The sequence below is a fragment of the Dromaius novaehollandiae genome, chromosome W, assembly GCF_036370855.1.
Source record: "Dromaius novaehollandiae isolate bDroNov1 chromosome W, bDroNov1.hap1, whole genome shotgun sequence".
In the NCBI taxonomy this organism is placed as follows: Eukaryota; Metazoa; Chordata; class Aves; order Casuariiformes; family Dromaiidae; genus Dromaius; species Dromaius novaehollandiae.
The window spans coordinates 35,711,080-35,735,599 of NC_088130.1; the positions used below are offsets into that span (position 1 = coordinate 35,711,080).

A 24,520-nucleotide genomic window follows, 5' to 3' on the forward strand; every position below is an offset into this window, starting at 1 on the left:
GTGGTTCCATGATTCTCTCTGTTGATTTCTTGTTTTCTTACTGCTCCTCTGACCCTGATTCCTTTTGACAAATATGCAAATATTTCAAGTAATAAAGAGCAAAGCTTTTCAGCTTATGTATGTGTTACATACTTTCAGGGTAACTTATTTTGGCTGGAGACTCTTTTTTGTTTTACTTCCCTGACAGATTTTAACTGTGTCATATTTTTATCTCAGATGAAGGATGGTTTTTACACCCACTCTTTTGATATCTATTTCGCAGGGAAATGTCCATATATGTGCTTAATACTGCTATTAATTTTATTAATCTGTTCATATTAATGCTGTTTGGGCAGTGAGTTCCACAAATGAGTTTTGCATTGCATGAAAGAGAGAATTTACTTGTATCAGTTTTACCTCTGCTGCCTTTTCAAGTTCATGCAATGTTTCACATACTGCCGTATGAGAATAATTAGGAGTCCCAATTTACTTTCTCTAAACCATTCGTTATTTTGAATATCTTGATTATGTTCATTCATCTTCTGTGTAAATTAAAATGTCCCAGTGCTTTCTGTTCTTCATTGTCTTATTTTTTTCCTGCACAGTTTTCATAATTTCAACAGCTTCCATCTGCATTTTTTTCTGGATCTGCTTTTTTACCTTTATTTTTTAACTTGAATTCAGTATTTCAGCTGAAGGTGTCTCATTAGGTTATAATGGCATTAAGTAAAGTTAACCTACTAGTGTTAGTTGTTCATCTAACCTTGTTATAGTCTTCAGAAAATTGTCATCCCCTCCTTAAGTAATTCTGACACACATAAATTTTGTCATTTCAGCCTTACTTCTTTTTGATGTGGATTAATAAATATATTAAATAACATCAGTTCTAGTACCAAATTTTATGATAGTTCACTATTAATCTTTTGAAATATATGTGCTGTTTTACCTCTTTCTCCTGACTTAGGAGTTATTTTAATACCCTTTTTCTTTTAGGGACTTGATAAAAGATTTCTTTAAGAACAACGTAAATTATCATTTGCTTTTACAACATTGATTGCGCTGTCTTTATATTCTAAAAAGTTTCAATAATTTTAGTCATCAATAATTGAAATTTCCAGATAACCCCACATATGGGACCAGGAACATTTAAAAACAAGCTACATGAGGGCCTTGGACTTAAGCCTTACTTCTAATTTTTTGCACATGTATGCATTGTGGAAGAGCTTGGGGAGGTTCCCATAGGGGTTGTGACAGAGGATCTGCTTCAAATCAGAGTGTTAGTAAAAGACGTTATAGAACAAATCAACAAAATGAACAATAACAAATTCTCAGGGCTGGATGGTGTTTGCCCGGAAGCTCTAACGGAGCTTGCGGTGAAATAGCTGAATTACTGACTGTGGGGCGGAGGCTTAACGCTTGTGTAGGTTCAAAATGAGACTTGACAGACTCATAGAAGAAAAATCCATTGAGAGTTATTACAAATAAGGAACTGCCCTTTTGCTCTGGATACTTTTGAACCACAGTTTTCTGAAGGCTTGAAAGATGCTCTGGGAAGTCTCAGTATGTCTTTGACCTCTGCTTGCACTTTTCTCTCAGTCTCTGCTGTTGACCCCTCTCGCTGTTTCAGGAGTGTGGGCATTTCCCCATCTGATCCCCTGTACGAATAGTCCTTGCATGCATTTACTAGCAAACAACTTTAGTAGAAGTCTGAGTATTTCTAAATGTCTGTATTACGCATTCTGGCCCTTCACAATATTTTAACCCAGTGCAGTTGCTTTCTGTAGTCTATTGCTAACTGATATGCCACAAAGTCTAAATATCTCAGTGTTTGTGTTTAATCTCAAACTATCAGGCTAAAATAGTGTAGATCTTTTTTCTAGAGGAATAGCACCTGCTCTCCTCCTTGTTTTCTTTGGAAAAAGGTTAAATACAGTATATCCTCCCGACCGGTTGTTTCAGTGATGATAAAAATTTCACAAACCTTCTTCCTGTTTACTTAGTATTGCTGCGCCCTAGATATGACAATGTGTGCAGATCCAGGAGAAATAATGAAATCTATGGAAAGCAGACACACAGAGGAGAGAAAAGACATTGTATGATGGCAGCTTTATTCCCTGCTGTTGTTGGACTGCATATGGGTAGCGAGTTTGCAACCAAGCCTGAAAAGCATTTAAACTTTATTTACTAGGCAATAAATAATACAAAAAGTGTGTGCTGAAAGTTGAAGATGAGAGCTGTCATTGAATTCTTGCACTCTGGCTGGTGGTGGTTTCTTTTGTGAGTGTCACAAAAATGAGCGATGAGTTTTGGAAGAAACACAGTTTTTTTAATATGGAGGACTAATCTGTCTTCTCTACTGAAAAAGCCTATGGGAATAAAACAGGTTATTCTAAATAGATCGCATCTTGTTAGAGATCATGCACTATGTAGCACCATCAATTAGATGGCAACAGCAGAACTGGAGAAACAGGAGGCAGCACAGCACTCTGGCATCCACCAACAGCTGGTTCCAACAAACCTTTGAAGCTGATGTCATCCTACATGGATCTCTGGCATTTGCAAAGGCTTTTGTGAAAATGTCAGGAAAGGATCAGGGATTTAGGGAGGGAAAGATGCTCTGTCTTTGTACAATACCCTGTTTTCTATCCTGAAGATAGCCCTATGTTCAAAAGGGTCTGCTTCCAACAGTGCATCATGCTTTGAATGCCAACTCTTTCTTCCTGCCTTTCAAGTGCCAAATGCTGTTGATTGCCCTTTTTGCCCATTAGTACAGTCATGTCTCATCCATTCCTTTTCCTAATGCTCAAGATCCACTCCAAAGCGCTAAGCTACAATGATTTGTTAGTTTGCTGTCAAGCCCTTCAGTCCCTGCAGGTTTCATAGCCCTCGTCTTCTAGCATTTGTATATCTGTGGGTCTTGGTACTTCTGAGTTTTCAGATGACAGTGTGCAAGTTAGGAGATGATGAGAAAAAGTAGAGTGGGGAAATGCATGTGACATGGTGACTGGATAAAGTTGTTTGTTTCATTAGAAAGGCAGATAAACTCCATGAAACACCTATTCTTCATCTTCTGTAAATTAGATATCTCAGCTGGCTTGTTTCTTCTTTGCTTGCAGGATTTAATATAAATAGTATCATCTCTGATCCAGTATATTTTCTATGTCATAAGCAGTCAATGGTCAAGTTAATATTGCCTAAAGAATGGTTTAAAAAAAAAATTGTTTCCTGCCATTTATTTTTTCAGTTATCATTCCAACATTGCATTAATCATATGGATTTTGTGTTTAATTTTAACAGTAGTTTGCTTGCTTGTTTCCTTCCAAAATATCCCCACTCATTATTGCCTTTGAGCAACTCTTTCTTTCTTGTATTGTAGCCTGCAGTACAAATCCTGAACACCTCTTACAGAGTTTCAGTCAGAGTATATTTTACTGTGGTCCAGCATAAATATGTACTTTTTTCCTTCTGAGACATTAACTTGCTGGAGTGTATTTAAAATGAATGTAGAACAGACTATTGTAATGGTTAGACATCAAGATAATATTGTTACAAATTGCCCTACATTGTGATTTTGCATATTCATGGACCCAGAGCATCTTTGCTAGGTGGCCTAGATTTAGATCTGGTCCAAAATTTCAGGACTTCCTAATGAATAAGGAGGGACTTCTTTTTCCTTAACATTTCAATGAGATAAACAGATACAATGAAAATCAGCAGTGGAGCCTTTTCAAGCTTTTCTCTGGATTCTTTCTCCCAAGAGACCATAGACAGAGTTCTTGGTTCGTGTGTCGCTCCTTGCCCGCTGTACCCCAGAATATTTGTGGTGACATTTTCCAGGTGCTGCTTTTTTTCTTCCTTTTTGTATTGCTTTGCCTCAAATGTCAAATTGTTTTTGTAAGAATGTTTTTTTTTAAAAAGCTGAGCTTGAACTTTTATCCAGAGGAATTATAGAAAAAAGCAATATGTTTGAAAAGCTTTCTTCAATACATTAATATTTGATAGATTCCTTGAATAATTGTAGGTACCATTTGAAATGTGTATATATCCACATTATCTTTAGAACATTACTTAATCTTTCTTGCTCTAGAAACGATAGGATTTCTTGTGAGCTGACATGATCGTAGCATTATGCTTTTTGGCTTTTGAGCATTTGTGGGTCTCTTTTCCATCATCTCATGCATTACTTTGGGATTCAATCCCAAACCGTTTCCACGATGATTTTCTTTAAACACAAGACTCTCATGAATAAAGCTGTCCAGATCTCTCATCTTACTCTTTTCATCTTGCTTGCTATAGATTCGCACTTTGAATGAAAGGTTTCAGATAACCTACAGTTGTAAGCTTAGCTAGGAATTAGGCCTACTTTTTTTTTTTCTTCCAGATCAAATACTGTAAGCAGGGAATTTTGCTTAATCACTGAGTACTTGAAAGCAATTTAGTATTTCACATTTTAGGATTAGATCTTTAACTGGTATAAATCATCTGGGTTTTCTTGACCTCAGGATAGCATGCAGCAGCTGAGATTCTTGCTTGTTGTTTTCAAGTCTTGCTCTTTACAAATAATGTCCCCAAGAAAACAGTTTCGTTTTCCTTTTTTCATAACAATTTGTCATTGCATTAAATCACTGGAATCTGAAGTGGCCAAAAATGTTTGGTTGATTGTCCCAAAAGAGCATCGTTTGGGCAGCAAATACCAATGGTGAAGGCATGTCTAGGTTCCTCTGCTCAGCAGTCTGTCTGAACAGGCCCGAGTAATTTGATATTAAAACTGTGTATATGTGTTTGGGTATGAGAATTTCAGGGGAAGTAATCTAATCTCTTTTGATTTTTGTGAACCAAAAACATCAGGAGTCCAGCACACAACCATATGAATTTTGAAATACAGAATTGTTTGTGTGTGTTTGCTCTAACCATGCTGTTAATAGCAGTGAGCATAAGAGAAAACCATCAGAGCAATAGCATCGATTAAAAAGGAGCTGGAATTCTTAGCCTGCTCAGCCAAAGGAGGGAAGGAGCAAACTCACTTAGCAATATTTAGTAATATGCAGCTTACATGTCTAACCCAAGGTAATGGAGGAAGACAATGTTCCTCTTCTTGAGAAGAATGGAGGAAGACTGACACTGTTAGAGAATAGTTCATGATAACTGGAAGATGGAAATCTAAGGCTGGATTGCTAAATCATATTTTAGATCAGTGTTCGTCTCCCTTTTCTTTGCTGTGCTTCAGCTATCTGTTGTGGTGACATCTTTTAGGTTATCCTCTCTTAGTCCTGCATTGGAGATGCAGATCTTTTGGCAGCAGAAGCACTTATAGCAAATATCTCTCAAGCTTGCCAGGTTTAGCCAGTAACTTAGTGTAGAACCGTTATCTCTGTTTAGGTGAATGACTTATATATGAATTATAAGATCATGATATCCTGTCAACACAGGACTGAGAAACTTCCAGAGACAGTAAAGTAAATCTAAAAGCATACTTTGGCTCTGAGATAGTGTTCTAACTCTGTATAGAGGTGATCTTGAATAGTTAGCTTTTATCCTCTGCCCAAGAGCATAGTTGTCATCATAATGTTTTCAAAGAGAAAATGAAAATTATGTTCTAGGGGCTACACTAAAACATCAAATTAACTTTTACATCTGCTACATTCAAGCCAATGTATTTCAGAACTGCAACTGAAATTTTAAATGAGTGTAACTCCAGCAGAACGCCATAATCTTCTTTTTATACAGATCAGTGACAGCTGTATAGACAGTTATTGAAAGATAATTTTTGAGGTTACTTTAAACATTCAAAACAGAGTAATTTATTATTTTGATGAGGCTCTCATGTTGGTAAAGAGTAAACAATAAAAAATGTGTGGGTCGGATTTAGATAAGCATCTCAAAGTTCAGATGTTTCATTAACCACAGTCCTTCAGCATTCCCTTTCTGTGTTCTCCAGCTTTTTCCCTTTTCCCCCTACCTGAACTGAAAATCTTTACAGTAGCCTCTATATCTTCTTTTCACCCTACGTTCTTTCCAGGCTCTGGCACAGCAGGGTTATTCTTAGAGAAAATAACTCTTTTTCCAAAAGAACTAGCAAGCATTCTTCTTGCCTTTTTTTTCATTATTTGAGCTTTGAGATTTTACTTTCAAATTTGTCTTCCCTCACGTTAAGATCACAATAGATCAGAATTTGAAGAGTTGCATTAATGAACACACACATTAATGAATATTAATTGCAGTTTTGCATTCACCACAGATAGAGACCAATTATGGTCAATGTCTTGTCAGCAATTCATGAGTAAAGGCTGCCAGAACCACTGGAATTTACAAAGACGGCTATAAAAACACAGCCAAAGTTTGTTAGTTGGTAGAACTACAGGAATGTGTTCTGACTAAATTAGCTATCCCAAACAACCGCTGGGCGATACACCGGGATTTCTTCCTTAGCTCTTGTCAGGTGACATCGACAGGATTGAATGCAAGAGAAGTATAACTGGGGAGGTCGTAGAAGATCACTGTCTAGTTGAAAAGGAAAATGTATCAGGTAGATTCTCAATATCCCAGTCCTCAACCCCACAATGTCTTACATAAGTACTTAGTTCTTTAAGTTGCCTTCCAAAATAATGCCAAGAAAGGAATACCACCGTTTGGCAATGTTGTCTTTCTGCCCCTTAAAGTAGCACCATGAACAGAGAAGAGTCCATCCTTTTTAGTAATATATTTGGCTTAGAGTATTTATGAAATTAACACCTCATAAATGTTTAGTATTAGCCAAAAATGTAGCATGCAATGAAAATTTACGTTTTTGTGGTCGTGTCCCATTCCCCCCCTCTAGATGGCTTTGCAGTGGAATGGCATGTCACACTATTAACTGGCACTATTGCATTCATGGGTTTTTTTATTGTATCTGGACTGCTGTCTTTACTGTATTAAAATGTGCAGTGAAAGCGAGATCAGGAAGAGACAGATTTAAATAGCATGGATAATACTATGGAATTTAGTAAGGAGAAAGAGAAAATTTTGCACTGGCAAAAAATCCTCACTTAAAGAATTGCCATTGAAGTGTTCTTTTTTTATCCCATACGGTTTATAATATTGTCTTTTTCCCTAGAACTATTACTGTTGTTTTTGACTTTTTTTTCTGAGTTTATATTTACGTTCTAGCACTGCAGTAGTTCATTACACACAAAAAGCCTAATTCGTTATATAGGTAGTCATGCCAAAAAGTCACAGAAGGTTCAAAATGATTTTTATCAACTCTCAGTGTATGTTTGAGGCAGAACAGATTGTTGTAATATTCATGCTCACAGGCATGGTGTCTTCATAAACAGTGAATCTTCAATGTTTTCATCCACGTGTTTATATGGTTTCTATTGTGCCTACTTTCTGCTGTTTTAAATATTGAATGCTCACTAGGCAATAACATTTTATTGCTTCTTTCTTTAATAATCATGACCATAAATATCATTTTCTCTCTACAGCGCTACTCTTGTAATAATTATGTGATGTTCTCCACATTTTAGAAATTCTCAGCCTGACACCCATTTGGGCATGACCAACTATTTTTAAACCTAGTCTATGTGCACTGCGCTGTGTGGTAAAATGTACGTGTAAAGACCTTCATTAGCAGGTAGACTTCAGAGATGAAATATTCAGCATTTGTAAACACAGCAGTCTTTTAAAAAGGCAGTCATTGAAGGGGCTGTACCAGGCAGTTTATGCAGAAGTAAAGTCCACAGTTTGAAGACTTGATTCTGATTATCTAATGTAACCCTAGGGTTTGATGTCCAATGTTAAATCATGCCAGTCTGCTTTGACCGTTCATTTTCAGGATCGTGTAGGTACTATCCAGGCCTTGTTCAAGCTTGTGGGAGAAACATATTCTAGTGCCCGTCTCTCTGGCAGGTAGTCAGTCGCTGTTTAAAATGCCTAAAAGTCCAGAACCCAAAGAGTTACTAGCTGGCTTACGTGAAGGGTGGGTTATGTAAATCATTATACTCTCTTTGAAAGCTTTTCACTATCTCCGCAAGAGTCTTCCCATACTAAGGAGTGACAGGAGTGAGCTGTTACAGGACTCCGCAAGTGGCAGTCTTCAAGAAGGACGAGCAGTTAAAACAACCCAACGCTCTTGGTTCATTACAGATGTAATGGAGGAGGCCACTTTTAGGTCACTCCGTATACCTCTCCTGGTCCTGTAGACAAATCAGCGAACCTCATGATCACACTTCCCAAGTCAGCTTGTATATAATATCATCATCATGGTTGTCTGACCCTTTTCCATTTCCCAGAGAAAATGGTAATATAATGAGTTACCTGTGTATCCATCACCAGGTCCGAAGGCCTTTTGTTGGGGGTTCAGAAGGACTGGAGGAGATGAAATCCCTCCAGAGCTGGCCTACTACTGGCTTACCGTCTTACTCTTAGTGACTTTCCCAGAAATCAGAGGTTAAAGTCTAGGAGGTAATTGGTGAGGCCATTAATCCCCAGTGACAGGTTTTTGAGCAGTAGCTAGACCACAGGATGGTATTTAACAGGAGCTGGCTGCTTGCCCTCCCGGAGAGATGTTAACGATTCCTGCCAGTAAAGGCTAACGCGTGCCCTCCCGACGCTTCTGGGTCTGCTTCACTGTCTCTGAGCGGAGGTCTCCCAAGGCGTGCGGCCGTGAGCCTGGCTGAGGGAGGCAGCGCCTGCCCCTTTCCGTAAGGGTGGCTGCGCTCTGCTTCTGAGCCTGCCCTGGCCGGCCGGTGCTCCGAAGAGGGATGCAGAAACTCCCCGCATGAGGGAACAGGCTCCAGAGCTAGCATGAATTCATAATAAAAGGGCTGCTATGCGGGGTCTGGAGGGTCCTGCTTTAATACATTAGTTGACATAATCTGCTACGGCTTCCTCACTGAAGTGTTCTTCTGTTCTACTAATAGAGATTTATGGGTTTGTTACAGAAGGTCAAAAGAGCGATTCCTCACTGGTAGCTGTGGGCCCATTTTTACGTAGCCACAGGTAGTCCAGTGTGACACAAGGAACGAACAGCGCATACGTCTTCATTGCGGCTGAGTGGCAGGGCCATAACAATTTCTTACCGCATACCTGGTGAATATTGTGCTCTGCCGGCGACAGCTAAGCATCCTTTCTTTCTCTGTGCCTACCACAAGTTCGTCAGGCTTTGTCTCAGTCACTTCTAGTTGTACAGAAGTGCTCTATCATACTTGCTCAGGAGACGAAGGATATTTTTGGAAGATCCATCTGGAGTCTCTATCTTTCCCAGACAGTATCTCCTAAAACTCAAAAATTACTTCTATTCTTGGCAAAACTCTGCTATGATTTGTGTTTTTATGGTGTGTGCCTTTATCTCCAGCTTACCGGTTATTAATGGGAGAGTTATCTACCACAAGGTATTCAGAGCTTTATGTTCTGTACTAAAAAATAGCACTTTTCATTTAAAGCTCTTTCTTTTCACTAGTCTAATTCCAGTAACTTTAGCAAAGTTTACTTTTGAATCTGGCTTATTTATTCTTTTGCTTTCCCCTTTCCCTATTTTATCATGCTCTCACAAGCATAGCTCACTGAATAAAGGGACAATATGGGTTATATTCTGGTTTTCCTTTGAACTAGATCCACACAGTCTAAGGGCAAGTCATTTATTTTATTTTGCCTTGTTTTCCTCAAATGTAAAATACAGTTATGGCTGAAAATCAGTATACAACAGTAAAGTATTATTACTGGCCAAGCAGTATATCAAACTGTAGTCTACAGTTTACTGTGAAGTAGGAGGAGACGACGATCTTAGTCTTTACTTTGGATTCATTCCCTTTTGTAAGTCAGATTATCAACAGCAATTTGACATTGCTTTTGCAGTTTATGCAAACATCTTGCTTTTCAGATACCTTAAGCCTCCTGCAAACAAACAAATCATGGAAATTAAATAGTAATGAAACTGTTGTTAGCTTTGTATGATAAATTTTATCTACTATTTAAATGGCAGTTATTTCCAGAAACTTGGCAATTGTAGCTGTACAAATGATGAAATTAATTCCAGTCACAGCCCATCTTTCTTTGGAAAGGAAATACCGGTAGTGTTTGAAAAATGGATTATTAAGAACCTTGGTTCACTCAAGGTGGCTCATATGTTGTATTTGCTAACACAGCATCTTGCTGGAAGAAAATAAGTGCAGCTTTTCCCTAGCCCAGATTATTTTCTCCACAAATCTTTGGAGCAGGAAATAAAAAACAGCTAATGGCTTGTGGGGCATGTGGAATTAGTTTAAGCAAAGCCGAACCCTGATCCTTCTGACGGCCTCCTCTTTCCTGTGCTGTTTTGTCTATGCCTGCTTCAGAATATGTCAACAAATTTCTTTAAGCTCAGAAGGTGCGGGGGGGGGGGGGGGGGGCTGGAAATAATGATGCTCTCTCTGTTTCTTTTTCTCTTTCTCTCTCTCTCTTCTCTCTCTTTTTTTTTTTTTTTAAGAGAATGATTTAAAACAGATGTATTTTCAAAAAAGGTACAAGTTTGTCTTGTAAAATATTTGTAAAGAAAAATAGCCTCAGGGCCTCTTAAAGTAATCCCCGTTGAGTTCTGGAGATGTCACAAAGGGTACTGTTTTTGTTACATTGATACAATTCTTTTCTCACACAATTTAATTATAAATCAAGATAGCTTTACAGGGATGGCAGATCTGTGAATCTAAGCTGAAGAGATGAAAGTTGCATGTATTACAAAAGCAGAAAAATATTTGTGATTTCTGTATGGCTTACAGTTGCTCACTACTAATACATTAAAAAACAGATTCTTTTCATGTTTGCTGGAAGTATGTGTTTTACATGAGTGGATAGAGCCAGTCTCTCTTTCCTGGCGGTTTTGTAGTAGTATGAATAGTTAAACATAAATGAAACACACTGGATGTGTACGGAACCACCTAAGAAATTGTCTACTGTAGGATGATAATGCTATCATTGCCAAGGCTTCAAGAATGAAAGAAATATTAAGAAATAACTTCAAAAGTGACTCAGTGATGCTATACAAGGTTGGATATAGTTGGTTTCAGTGGTTGTGGTTAAGGTCATCTACAAAAACAAAAACATTTTTTGGAGATATAAATAATTATTAATCTTAGCTAAGAACATAAGGTTTTTTATGTTCCCTGAGAAACTGTGAATGTTTTGCTATCTCTGAAGTGTTTGGTTTTTAAAATTACGCCAAGTTACTGGAAATAGTTTCTCCCTCTCTCTCTCCCCCTCCCTTTCTCCCCCCCCCCATCAATTGTTTATTTATAGCCAATCTGTCTTTTGTAGCAGCTAAATGCTTTTAACATCTTCAGAAGACATCTTGACAATATAGTTGCAGAACCAGTATCACTAGAATACCTTTGGATGATTAAATGATATTTTCCTTACCCAGGCTGGTTTATAAAGAAAGCAAAAATGACAATAAAATATGTGAACCAGTGTTCTGTCTGCTAATAAAGTATTGAACATCAGGACAAAAAAAGAGGAGTGAAGTGCAATATAAGCCAGTTTCTTAGGTGTGGGGTTTTGGGGTCAATTACAGAGACTGTTGCAGTATGTGGTTTGTAATAGCAAAATGTTAAACAATTTTTTTATCAAATATTTTGCTGCTCTTTGCTAATCTTGCGTTATTTTTCTTTCTGTTTCTAATTTTGAGAAAACACCAACCAAATTCAAACTAGGCAGGATAATATTGGCACCAATCCATTGGAAATGTTGAGTATAAACTTCTGACTTGCACGTAATCTGAGAAAAACTGAGAGAAATTGTCATTTTTGTCTGTGGTGATGCCTGATTTTCAACCCGTCGAACACAGCGTTTCTTTGAGAGCGCTTTTGGCTCTGTGTGGATTTGATGCTACAGACTGATTGGGTTAGGAGGCTAATGGAAAGCTTTGGGGAAAAGGGAAGAGACTGTCAGTGGGACAGGGCCCAGCAGTGGCAGGGTCTGTGCAGTGTGTTTGTGTCCCTGGCCAGCACCATGATGGTTTCCTCTGTTCCGCTGATGGACACTTCTTCTGGGAGGCCAAGTCAGCTGGAGCTGGCAGAAAGGAGGAGAAGATTTACTGATAGCAAATCTATCAAAGACTCCTGAAAAGATCTAAATGAGGGCGATTCCTATTTTTCAAGGCCAACTGGTCACTCGATTTCTGAAAAACACTTTTTAAAACTGAACAAAGCATCTTCATATTTAACAAAAATGAAATTATGGTTAGACTTTTACATTACCATACATTGATGGCTTTGTGAATAAAAGTCCAAGAGCGTACAGAAGCCTGGATAAATAAGGAGATAATGAAACGCCTTCATACACTGCCACCTCTCCTGCATCTTTCAGTTCTTCTGTGGCTCACGTTTGTAAGCTTTTAGAACCGCAGACTGTACTAAGCATATTGTAACGAAGTTGGAGTTGCATCTCTCATATGTTTCATGCATACTGCCACTTGAATATTAATGAGAAAAAGGAGAGAGAGCGCGCGAGTGCGTGTTCATTGGCCAAGTTGAATGGTAGAATAGAATGATTATAGAGGGCACGGGTATGTCTGATAACTTAAAGACATATTTAGCAGCTTGTCTGCAGCTGAGTGATGCACTCAGGTTTGTCTGGGGCGAATGCCACCTGCCATGCTGCACGTGTGCGAGGGGTGGCCTAATGCCGCGCTGCTAACGGGTGGTAGAATAACAGAGGCACGTGGGGCGTGCTAACACACTGGCAGTGGTGCTGTGTGCGTAATGGATACCTTAAACAATGTATAAAATAGTGGCGTGAGTATGATATGAACAGCTAAATACGCATCTATCTTTTCTGAGCTAGGCGGCATACCTCTGATAATCCACATTGAGCAGAAGAGCAGCACACCTTCATATCGTGCCAAGATGAATGCATTTGGCATTTCCTACTTAATCCCAACCTTTGGGCCCAGTGGAGGCTGACAGAGTAGGGGAGGTGGAAATCTCAAATAGAGGCATAGCAAGCAAAGGGAATCTTGCCCATAGGAGCTGAAGTGTTTCTGGTTTCTTACTCTCAGTGCTTCCAGAGGTGCATTTATCTTCTTGGTACCTACCTCAGCTCAAGAAAGGTCATCCTGAAAAAACGAGGTTCTTGTATCTTTTGACTCATCACTTGAAAGTGTGCACAACATATGTGGTTGGCACCTTCAACATCATTATAAACTAGAGAGCTGAATTATAGAAATACATATTTAGAAACTAATGTAATGACAAATAAATTTGTATGGTGCTAAATCTATATGCTAAGCTGTATTTATTTTCAATATGCACTGTTTAAAGAGCAAGAAAATAATACCTGAATGCCAGTTTTTAATAATGACTTGTAAATATATCTATAATGTGCAATTTTAAAACTTAACTGATAGATACATAGCATATTTGCTATGATCAGAATTTTTTTTTATGCAATGACTACTATTTTTTTCTTTAGGACAGTGAGAAAAAAGGATTTATGAATAAACTTTATGCCATCCAGGAGGTGTGCGTCAGCGTCCAGAATGTCCTTGACGAAGTGGCTTCCTTTGGAGAAAGGATAAAGAAGTAAGTGCTGACACACTGGTGCTGGTTAGCACTCTGATACTGTTCATATTTTTTCCAAGCTCAGGTGCAAAGTGTTAGACAACTTTTTTTTTGGCAAGGGACTCTAATTTTGGATGATTCATTGCTAAAGCTCATCATTATTTACTTTGCTTTATGCAGGCCCTGAGTTTTGTGAAAGTCCTGTCATATTAATTTTGGAATTTAGAAATGTAGTAATCAGGGAGAAAAAAGTCAGAACTGAGGCTTTGAAGTAAAAAAGATGACAATCTTGTTGTGAGGCATAGCAGTACTTATTTAAAAGTAATTAAAAAAGTGAAGTTTTGATAAAGGCAACAAGCAGAGTTGCATAAGGGTTTCAGATTTTAAGGATATATGTACGTTCTGTTGCCAGAAATGTTTTATTCACGTAAGTTAACAAAACTTTTCCTCAAAGCTTATATATACTATGTAATGCCTAATATGTGGTATATATGAATTACCAAAAAAATCTAAACCTTAAGCAAGAGAAGTTATGAGCTTTACAGTATATATGAGGAAGCATCTGTGAGGCCTAGGACAGGAAGTTTGGTGTATTTTTGGCATGGTCAGTGAACAGTAATTTAAAGTTTATCATTTGAGATCCAAAAGGTTCCAGAAAGATTCTCTCAGCTGAGAAACAGGGACAGAATTTACTTGGCTTTCTGCCATCCGAAAGCCGAGTGCAAAGCCTCTCAAGATGAAAAGTTGGGAGCACTGAATTCGCAACCTCCTTTCCTCTGCGGCAGAAAGGGAAGGCAAAAAGGTGACCTGGAAGCCATATCGAGTTAGAGCAGCTTCACAAGAGTCTTTGCTGTAAAGTTTCTTTTGAGGCACTCAGCATATCTTAAAGGAAAGTTAAAGCAGTGTGTTCCCGCTTGTTTCAACTATTATCTATAAACATAAGGCAATTGTCTTCTCCACTGCTTGGTGCTATGTATAGCAAATTGGTATTCCATTTTTATGCGTTTGTAGGCTGTGCTAAAGGTATGGCCCCAAAATAAATATTTTCTGTTGGAAGTGAATTTTAGGAAATTGATACGTTGGCTAGAGGTCAACCTACAGGAAATATGAGGATAATCTCTCAACCCATTCTGCCATTTTTTTGTTTGTTTTTTGTTTTTTAATCTGTCAGCAATGGAAAGCGCATCAGAATCAGGATAAAGAGAAAGTTGCCATTTATGCGTTTAAGGGCAAAGGCCCTGATAGGAAAACCTGGGAAAATGTTCCCTGGGGGACACTTCCAGACAGGCCTTATTCACAGCAACAGAGGCAGGCATAAGCGCATTATAGTGCGTGAGTTTTCAAACCAAGCAAGACGAGCCTCTCTGTGAACCAAGTCTTTTATCAACAGGCTGTTCAAGGAAGTCTTCTTGATGGTTAAGTTCCTTTAGTTGTGCCTTTTGAAAGTAGAGTTTGTTCTGTTATGTGCAGGATAAGAGTGATACGATTTTTTAAACAAAGTGAGACTGAATCTTCCTATAAATCTCTGTAATTTGTTCCTAAAACTATAATGGGAAACCTGTACTGAGTGCTGTGCTAACACAGCACAGAAGGAGGTTTGCTAAGTGAGGAGCCAGTGTTCCCACACATGGTGTGTCTGTGATCCATTGCATAAAGCCGAGTCACAGGAACACGAGCAGACCCTCAACCTTCTGTTCAGCCCAAATGCACGCAGAAGAAGGGAAAAGAGCAGGTGTCCCCTTAGGAGAAAGGGAGTGATCCTGCACCAAGTGACACTAACATAATGTTCACTCTGGAGGCATGTCAAAATTGCCAGAGAGGAAAAAAAGACAAATAAATATAGGAAGCCAGAGCTCATTATGAAAAATATGGCCAGCAATTCAGATAATTGCAATTATTCAGCCAGAGAAGCCAAAATAATTTAACCAATGTGACTGGGTATGTAGCTAATAGTAATACCTTAAAAGGTATCATCAGGCTGTTTAGAGCCAAACCCACATTTTCCTTCTGGATAAATGTCATGCAAAACCTTTGACATGGTAGTGCCTTTATGGAATAATCCCATTTAACCAAGCGCCCTTTAACCAAAGTTCCCATGGGATATACATAAATTGGCCATCTGACCTGTTTCTCTTCCCTGCATGCAGAGGTTGGGAACCACAGTGTAGCTGCTTCAAGACTCATTAGCTTGCACTTTCTCTTTGCCCATACCTCAACCTCTGCAAAATGAGGGGATCAGCAGATTTTTATCACACTGTAGAATTTGGCACCCTTATTAACAACGTTTTAATCTGGGACCTTGCTGGAAAGCCGGGGCCTTGAAACTCCGATGGGATCCCAGAAGTTCTCTTTTCCTTTGTCCATGAAGACATAATCTTTATTTATTTTAATTTCATCTACAATGATGCAGTTTTTCTTCCCTTTATCTGTCATGTACTCGATGTTATGCCACTCCCTCCTTTTGTCCCTTCCTTCCTTTTTCTCCTTCTTTCTTTTGCCACCCGAAGTGCGGGGTTTTTTTTAATTTTGTCCCCCCGCTTTTTCCCCTCTCTTCAGGAGTGATTGATCTGTCCCCATCTTTTCTCTAACTCCCTTCTTGTGAGGATGAGTTTCCAGGTTTGGATACGCACACACTTGCCTTTTGCTGCTTGTACCCCCTGTGACAAGCACCCCTTTCTTGCTGGGGAGTGCAAAACCAAAAGGAAGGTCTCTGTTCAGCCTTTAGCTGCTTGCTTTGTGGTGCAGGTAGAGCAGGGAGGGTATCGAACAGAAACCCTTAGAAGGGCTGTTCTAACCCCAACATCCTGCCTGTACCTGGCTGGGGGGAAGGTGGATTGAAGATGGAGATCTGGGTTGCCTGTACAAGTAAATTTGGAGAGAAAGGAAATGTATGTGTTTTGTCTGACACTGAAATTGCGGGGAGTCTCTGAAGCATCCAAGACAGCGAGTAGTGCTTCCTGTGGTAGATCTGCACAGCTGGGCCGGGGAGAGGTGCCAGTCAGCGGTGAGTGGGTAAAGCAAAGGCCTGTTTTTGTTCTCCCCTGGGAATGCGTTCAAACCCAAGTTCTCCCTGGTATTCAGCATCTGTATATTCATGCATGATTTCAGTTGGTTCTCCCTGGTGAAGACTGGTAGTTCCACCCTTTCACAAAGTTGTAAGCCCGCCTGCCCATTATTTGTTCCTTTATTGGTTCTTTTGGGTGACCAGTGTTCTGACTTATATTAATTTTTCACTTAGTACATTCAACTGGACTGTCCCATTCTTAAGCTGGCTGGCAATTGTTGCCCTCTCTGTGTTCACAATCATCCTGTATTTCATTCCACTGAGATACATTGTCCTTGTCTGGGGTAAGTAAAGCCTTTTTTAACTGTCTGTGCCACTTAGAAAAAAAATGTTTTTTAAGGGATGAGTTATACTGTCAGTGCTTTTCTGTATTTATGGTCATGAAGCTGCTCCATGATGGAAACAGACAGGTTAGTTAAAAATCACAACTGTGTAAAGATTTAAGCCCACCTGCAAAATGCATTTTTCTTGGCTGGCATTCTAGACTTCATCATACTATAAACATGGAGCCGTGAGGATTCTTCATATATCAAAGTGTAGCTTTGTCTAGATATTACTCTGATTTATTCTCACCACTTATACACAAACAGAGGCATTTCAATCTATATAGTGCATTTAGGACAATACGCCTTTTTAACGGCAGTACTTTATCTTTTGAAAGTGTATGTGAACATAGCAACAAGAAACCTGTTTAAAGGGTCACCTTTAGTCTGACAGAAAGGTATATGTGGTATTTGGCCAGCTGATAATGAACAGAAACTGGGGGAGCTGGGGGGGAGGGGGGCAGTGTTGTGACTGGGCTAAGTTCTTACCAGTTATCCTTGTATTTATTCCTTACACTGAGTTTAAACAGCTACTGTTAGCACATCTGTTGTAAATAATGCTCTAAGTTTTCATTTGTTCATTTTTAATACAGTTCTGCATCACTAGCAGCTGTACCCTTATTCAGTAGTGTAAACCTGTGAAGAGAACTGTCTCAGTTGAATCTGTGGCTAGAGTTTCTTTCTGAAGACAAGAATAATAATCATTTCTTTGAAAAACCTTTGAATGTGAGAGACAACATAAATTCATTGAACTGACTCTGGACAACATGTCTTTTAGATATAACTCAGTAACTCAGTTCTTACTGAATCTTTACAAATAAATGTAACAGAATATACAAAGTGGGGAAAGATAATAAGGAGAATTTGGCCAAAAAAATAAATCTGTAGAACTAAAGAAGCAAATGTATGGGCTTAGTGTCTTTTTTTGTCTCATTTATTTGCCACATACCCTTTATCCCTAAGGTGCAACACAACCCCTTAGATTGTTCCCAAAATTGCATTCTTCGCATACACAACATGGTAGGCCTTTTGTTTTACTGGTTTGACTTATTTGGTCTATGTCCTTTTTCTAGTCATTTTTGCACAGACTTGGCATCTTGGACACTTGGCTTCATACATCCTGGTTTCATGCAAGATCTGGAGCTTATAATACCTTTCCAAGACCCTCAAAACTATAGAATCAGCACTGTTGTTTGAAAGGTTTTATTAAAAGACACTTAGCCCTACAATACCATGGGAGGTATTAGACTTCCCACGAGAGTGTAAGTTCAAGTCTCTGTTTCAGGTAGGGCAGAGCCTGGACTTCTAAACTCTAGTCCACACCTCCCAGACCATGGATCAATAGCATATTCACTAAGTATTTTAGATGCATCTTGCATATGCTCATGCCTGCGGTCTCTCTCATGTGCTCTCTCTGTATTTCCCCCCCCCCCCCCCCCTTGCAAGCCATCTAGCTAGTCATTGATATGACTTCAAGTGCCTTTGTTCATAAGACGGTCTGTCTCCACATTTTTCTCCTGCACTTCAGTTTAGGTGACTTCTTGCTCAGCTGGTGTCTAGGGTTCCCTTCTTTAACCTGTTTCTCCTTCCATGTTGTGTTGGAAAACGGACACATACTGCATAGGTGAGGTTCCACCACCGGTGGAATCCGAACCTCCTTAGGGATGAAATGCGTTAACACGGAGCAGTACAATGTCATGTGTAGCTTTGAGCCACTCTCCCTTCAGCCTAGGAAACTGCTTTGAAAATGTAACATTCCAAACACATAGGTACCTGTTTTCTCCATTATTTTATGTTACTAGCCTCCCTAGGGTATATTCATGTCTTCATCCTGTTCACGTATCCTGCATTTGAAAGCAAATGATATCTGTTGTTTAACTTTCATCCGTAGGAAACTTTGAGCTGTTCTCTAGCAGTGTCTGCCCATTTAGCTCTTTGGGAAGGCAAATGGTTTTTTATGAAAATTCCTCCATGCTATGACTGGTCTTATGTAAAGCTGTCTGTCTTCTGTACCTCCATAGGGACTGCTTCCTTCAGCCCGCTATTGCAACAGACTCTTGGTTCTTTCCCTCCCAACCCTGTTTCTCCCTGGGTAGACTATTGGTCCTTGAACTTATACTGCATTGACCACAACGGAGTAGGAAAAATCTCCCTGCTCTAATCTCATTTGCAACAGTGTAGAGTCCTGATAACTGCTATAGCTGTATGTAGAAAGCAGTATTGAGAAAAAATTTTAATCTGAAAAATTTCAAGCTTTTAGAAAAGACCTAATCCCCTTGTGATCTTTTACTTCTCCCGTAGTCTCCCCTCTCATCAGTTCTCCTGTACTTTTGTCTTGAGCCCTGACCTGGATGTATTCATGCATTTATTTTCATGTGATAACTGGTTGCCTTCTTTATGAGTAGGGAAGGGATAAGGTGAGGCCATATCAACTCTTCTTGAATTCACCAGTGGCTGGTCTGGTGGCCATGTTCAGTAAACAGTGTGGTAGACATTTTGTTTCTTAGTAACTTGATGATGTGAAGAATCTTCTTAAACAAGTGTGTTTGGATCTCAAATATTGTTTCTCAATACTCATTGTTTAATCACTGGATCAAAGGTTGGTAGCCATCTCCTATCCTGACAGAACAGCTGAGAATCATTCTCTGGGAGACCAGGGATGTTACCAAGACTGCTGAAGCTTCATGTCCTTTCTACAACTTTCTGAAAGACCTAGGCACCAAAGACTTTTTGGAACATATAATGAATTATCTCATCTCTGACACAGGCTTGATAAGTTGCACAGAACAGCAACTACATATTTTCAAATGTTGTGCCAGCTTTCTCCTGTTCATGCGAGAATCTGCATGATTTGTAGCATTCCTGGTCATGTTTTAGACCTGTGTTTCCATAGCGTGCACACTAGGTTTTGTCATGAAAAGTGTATGAATCTGAGCTGGTGTGTAATGATACGAAAATAAGTATAATTTAAAAATCTGGTTTTAGCTTAATTTTGGGGAGGAGGGGGATTTTCTTGGTGTTTTTAAGCACTGTCAATTAGAATTATAAGACTATGATGTCTAAAGAAGATATCTTGGCCCTTCTCTGCTTTGCAGTTGGATCATCTGTGTCTGTCATTCCTTGACAGAGGTTTGTATAATCTTTTCTTAAAGCCTTCACAGACTTCACAACTTTCCAAGATCTTCACCATCTTTAGCATTAGAAAGATTTTCCTGGTATCTAACCCGAATCTTCTATCCCGCAATTAAACCCATTATTACTTGTCCTATGCACCACAGAGATGGAGTACACATTGTTCCTTTCCTTTTTGCAACCTCTGCATGTTTAAAGACTTATCAAGCCAGTACTGGTTTTGTTTTCAAAAAAAAAAAAAAAAAAAAAAAAACCTTTCTTTTCTAAACGTAGTCCAAAGTCAAAATGTGTTTTAAAAATACTATTAGAGGAGTTTGAATATGTCAGTAGAACATTTGCATTTTGAAGCAGAGGAAAGCACACCAGCAGAGTGTGACTTTTAGAGACTGAATTTACAGTTCATTCATTCATTAATTCAACGCTAATATCAGACTTTGAAATGGATCCTAAAATCTTTCTCAGAACTTTGCCAAAAATAGGTATTTTAATAAGATGATGATAGTAATATTTGAACTCTCACTTTTGCAGGCATCAATAAATTTACAAAGAAGCTTCGAAGTCCATATGCAATTGATAACAATGAGCTACTTGATTTTCTGTCCAGAGTTCCGTCAGATGTACAAGTGGTGTGTATACTTTTTAAAGTGTCCATACGGTTGTTGGTTTAATATATGGCATCATGATTTCCTGATTTTTTTTAACTAATTTTAAAGCAGTTATTTTGATTTGACTTTATATTCTTTGGCACAAAGAAATTAAAACTCCAGCTGGGAATATTCCATGAAACTTAAGGAGACTGTTATACTTTTTGCTGGTAGGAATTAGCTACTGCCACAGTTACGCCTTTGAGGGTCTTTCGGGGCAATCAGTAAAAAGGCAACTATTTGGGAGATGGTAGTGGGTGCTGGGGTTGTATTAACCAGCCTCTGGGGACCATGTGAGTATCATTGGAATAAGGCACTGCCAGGGTTTCTTTTGGGAGGTGCTCTGCCCAAGCCTAGTAGGATGTGCAGAGAGGAGATGGGAAGACTGGATAATAAAAGGCAGGATCTGCACTTGTGCAGTCGGCAGCAGGATGCTTTGCCCAGTGTCCTGTGACAGCGCTCTGAAAGTTAAGGTTCTTGAACCTTTTTTTTTTTCTTCCCTAAGGTGAAAATCTTTGTTTTGATCACAGTTCACCTGTGATCACTAACCTTTTAAAAATAAGCAGGCTATGAATTATAAGCTCTTACACTGCAGTACGCAATCCAGTGTGATGGTTTAAGCATTAAGATACGTTGTGCACATAAATCACTTCCAGTATCACAAAGATGATATACTTTCCATATTTCTAGGTGATGGTTTCAATTCAGAACTGGCATAAATAAGAGGTACATGTGCACATACCCAGTCTGAATTTGATCCCTCTGTGGTAGGCCTTTGAAAATAAATGTGTTTTTAAGAAACAGATTGCAAAGAATATTCATCCAACTCTTTAAAGTGGATACTGTTTATTTTCTGTGTTACATCTCATGGAAAAAAAAGTTTTCTAAAGTTTACATCAGCACACTGTTTTATTTCCTGGCAGGATTCTGCTAATGCTGTTTTCCGTTCTTACTCTAGATCTATCATTTTGTTGTTGTTGCATCACAGCTGCAGATCCCATCTAGCTTGCAGGACAAGAGTTTTCTTCTTTTTCTTTTTTCTTTTTTTTTGCCTTGGGAAAAGAAATAGAAATCTTTCTTTCTTTTTCTTTTTTCTAGCAAGTGGCCACCTGACCAGTTTCTCTCTGAACATTATGTTTAAACAGGTGCAATATCATGAACTGAAACAAGATCCCAGCCACAGCCCAAGTAAGAGGAAGAAAAACAATCCTGGCTAGCCAACTTCATGGACTGAAGAGACTAGCATCTGCTGGGGGAAGATAAAAGCAAAAGCCTACAGCCTAAGCAGCATTTCCTTTCTTTAAGCTTTTTATTTATTTTGCCTTTTTATCTAATGGAGAGAATTTGTAAATACTGTATAAAGGCATTTCTCATTGAATATATACTTAGACTGTAAAGACATATTTGATGAAGGTTTCAAGTAGGGCTTTGCTGTTGGGAAACCTAGTTAGAGATGGCATAACATATTAAGGGAATCGGTGTAAAATGGTAAATATGTACTGCTACTTGATGGTCAAAGATACCTTAAATATTCAAATCATGTCGATTAAATCTGCAAAAGATGTAAATTTAAATCTGACTCAGAAAAACCAGTCAGGTTTTATCTGTGAACATTAATATTTTTATCCAATAAGTGACCATTACAATTTTCTATGTTTTGTACATTTCAACAGAAATACAATGTAGTGGAACCTACTGCACTTAAGTTTTAACAGATTTTTTGAACTCTAGACCCTGATATTAACTCCTCGTGCAATGTATTCCTGTGCAGTAGGGCTGCTTGTAAGCTAGTGAACAAACCAAGTGCAAATCTCTTACTGGAGCTCCCAAAAGAAGTTCCTGATGTTTTAATCATTCCATCATAATACTTAAAAATCTCTCTTTCTCTCAAAATACTGCCAGGTTTGTAATTGATTGCCTATCTGATTTTTTTTTATATGTACCAGTAATCTTAATTTGTACTACATAGTTTAGTGAATGAGTCCATAGTTCTGGTGTAATGGAAGTACTATCAAACTAACTCCATATTGCTTTGGGTGTCAGGCTATCTACACCTTTTGTGCACATAACTATTTTAATACAGAAATCTTGCAAAAATATTTTTGCTTTCAAATCACAAGATCATATTAACATGCTTATGATGTAACACTTTACCTGTTACCAATGTGAAATATAGCTTAGAGGAAAAAATGCAGTTGTGATAAAACTGATATACCAGTTTTATTTTCTTAGCTAATGATGTAATCAGTTCTTCTGATACAGTTGTGCCCTACTGCATGGAAACTGCATTATTTTATAGGTTAAATGGAACATACAGAACAAACATTTACATTTCAGATGTTTTAATGGCCACTACGTAGTGACTACTTAAGGATATATTCCGATATTTTTGCATGTAGAGTTCCACACCGAACTGCCCACATAGTGAGTGGAAAATTCATTCCTGAGGGACTAACTGTGCACAGCTCTTAGTCATAGCTCCCAGTGACGTCAAAGGGAATTTTTGCCCAAGTGAGAACTGCAGGACTATACCCTCAAAAGAAAAATTTCTCCTGTTGCTCTCTGTGGGGTACCTTTCATTTGTTGCAATTGCTGAGAAAGTTATATTGCGCTAGTCCAACAACACTTTTTGAAAAGATTATTTAGAAATACTTTGCAGGCAAATGTACACATACTTGACTAAAGAATTACTTGTTGGGTGCATTGCTCGTGAAAGATCATTCTGAATGTGTTTATTTTACAGATACGTTGATAACCAGTTTCTTATATTACAGTTATTTTGATCTTTTTGTTTTACGTTTGAAAGAATGCCAATCCAATTAATGTTCTGTTGAAAGTCTTAGACCTAAATATGGTTTTGTTAGATCATGATTTCCCAGGAATTTATTTGCAAAGGTTACATACCCACCTTTTCACTGTATGTTGCCTGAAGAACAACATAAGATTGATGAAGTCAGAAGCACAGATGAGCCTCTTTTTGTTTTAAAAAAACACTTTGACAATTTGTGAATATTTGTTCCCAGTTGTCAATTTTGCAAAGTCTTTCTGATATATTGCAAGCCTTGTACCTTCTCAATATTGTCCATCGTTCTGTGTATAATTTCCTGTTGTGGGGTTTTTTTTTCTGTAATAAGTTTCAAATGTTTAGTTTGGTAATGTCTTGAGTTATATACATTTATTGCATTAAACACAGTTTTAAGCGTCTCCATACATTAGGTATTAGGCAGCTTTTTTCTTTGAAGTCCTGCACTGTCATTTTCCCACAAGTGGTATGGAGGGCAAGTGAATGAAAACATCGTATTTCTGTGTGCAGCATTTCAGTATTTTAATCCCCAAACATGTCAGTGGGGGGAGGGGTAAAGGGAAAAGATCTTTTTTTCTGAAAATAGTTAAACTACTTCAATGCCTTAATTGTTCAGAGTAGATCTCACTGATAATGTAACGCACAAAAGCAGCATTGACTAAGAATGCACTTTGATTAAGTATGGCTCTCCTGCACCGCAAAATAAGTCATTTTTAAAATCACAGTTTTAATAATTTGTCTGCGAACCCATTTTCGATATCTGATGTCTATGCTGCTTTGTGTGAGAGGCCTCCTTAGAGAATAGTCCTGTGTGATACTGTAGATATTTCAATGCATCTTCCATTTCCCGATGAGTTCTGGAGTTAATTTCTAAGCCTGTTAGATTTGTCTGACGTATTATCCCTAGGCAACTTGTCCCTTCATCAACAATCAGGAAAAGTCTCAACTCATTATGAAGAAACTCATTTTGCCTCAGGAAAAGAAGGTTAAACAGCTTCATTTTGATCCAGTGAAAATGAATAACTTAATTTGGGTCCACACTTCAAGTAAGTGCTAAAGTGCAC

General features: G+C 38.4%; 1 protein-coding gene across 4 annotated transcripts in view; it reads left to right on the forward strand.

Moving 5' to 3' along the window:
* LOC112980278 (multiple C2 and transmembrane domain-containing protein 1) overlaps nucleotides 1-23,863 on the forward strand; it is a 286,913-nt gene extending 263,050 nt beyond the window's left edge. For all 4 annotated transcript variants that reach the window (XM_064499933.1, XM_064499935.1, XM_064499934.1 and 1 more), the window contains 4 exons: nucleotides 13,402-13,511; nucleotides 16,729-16,838; nucleotides 20,538-20,635; nucleotides 21,799-23,863. In XM_064499933.1, coding sequence (XP_064356003.1) covers nucleotides 13,402-13,511; nucleotides 16,729-16,838; nucleotides 20,538-20,635; nucleotides 21,799-21,870 — 390 coding nt within the window. In that variant the 3' untranslated portion in view covers nucleotides 21,871-23,863. The remainder of the gene's footprint in view (nucleotides 1-13,401; nucleotides 13,512-16,728; nucleotides 16,839-20,537; nucleotides 20,636-21,798) is intronic.
* The last annotated feature ends 657 nt before the right edge of the window (nucleotides 23,864-24,520 follow it).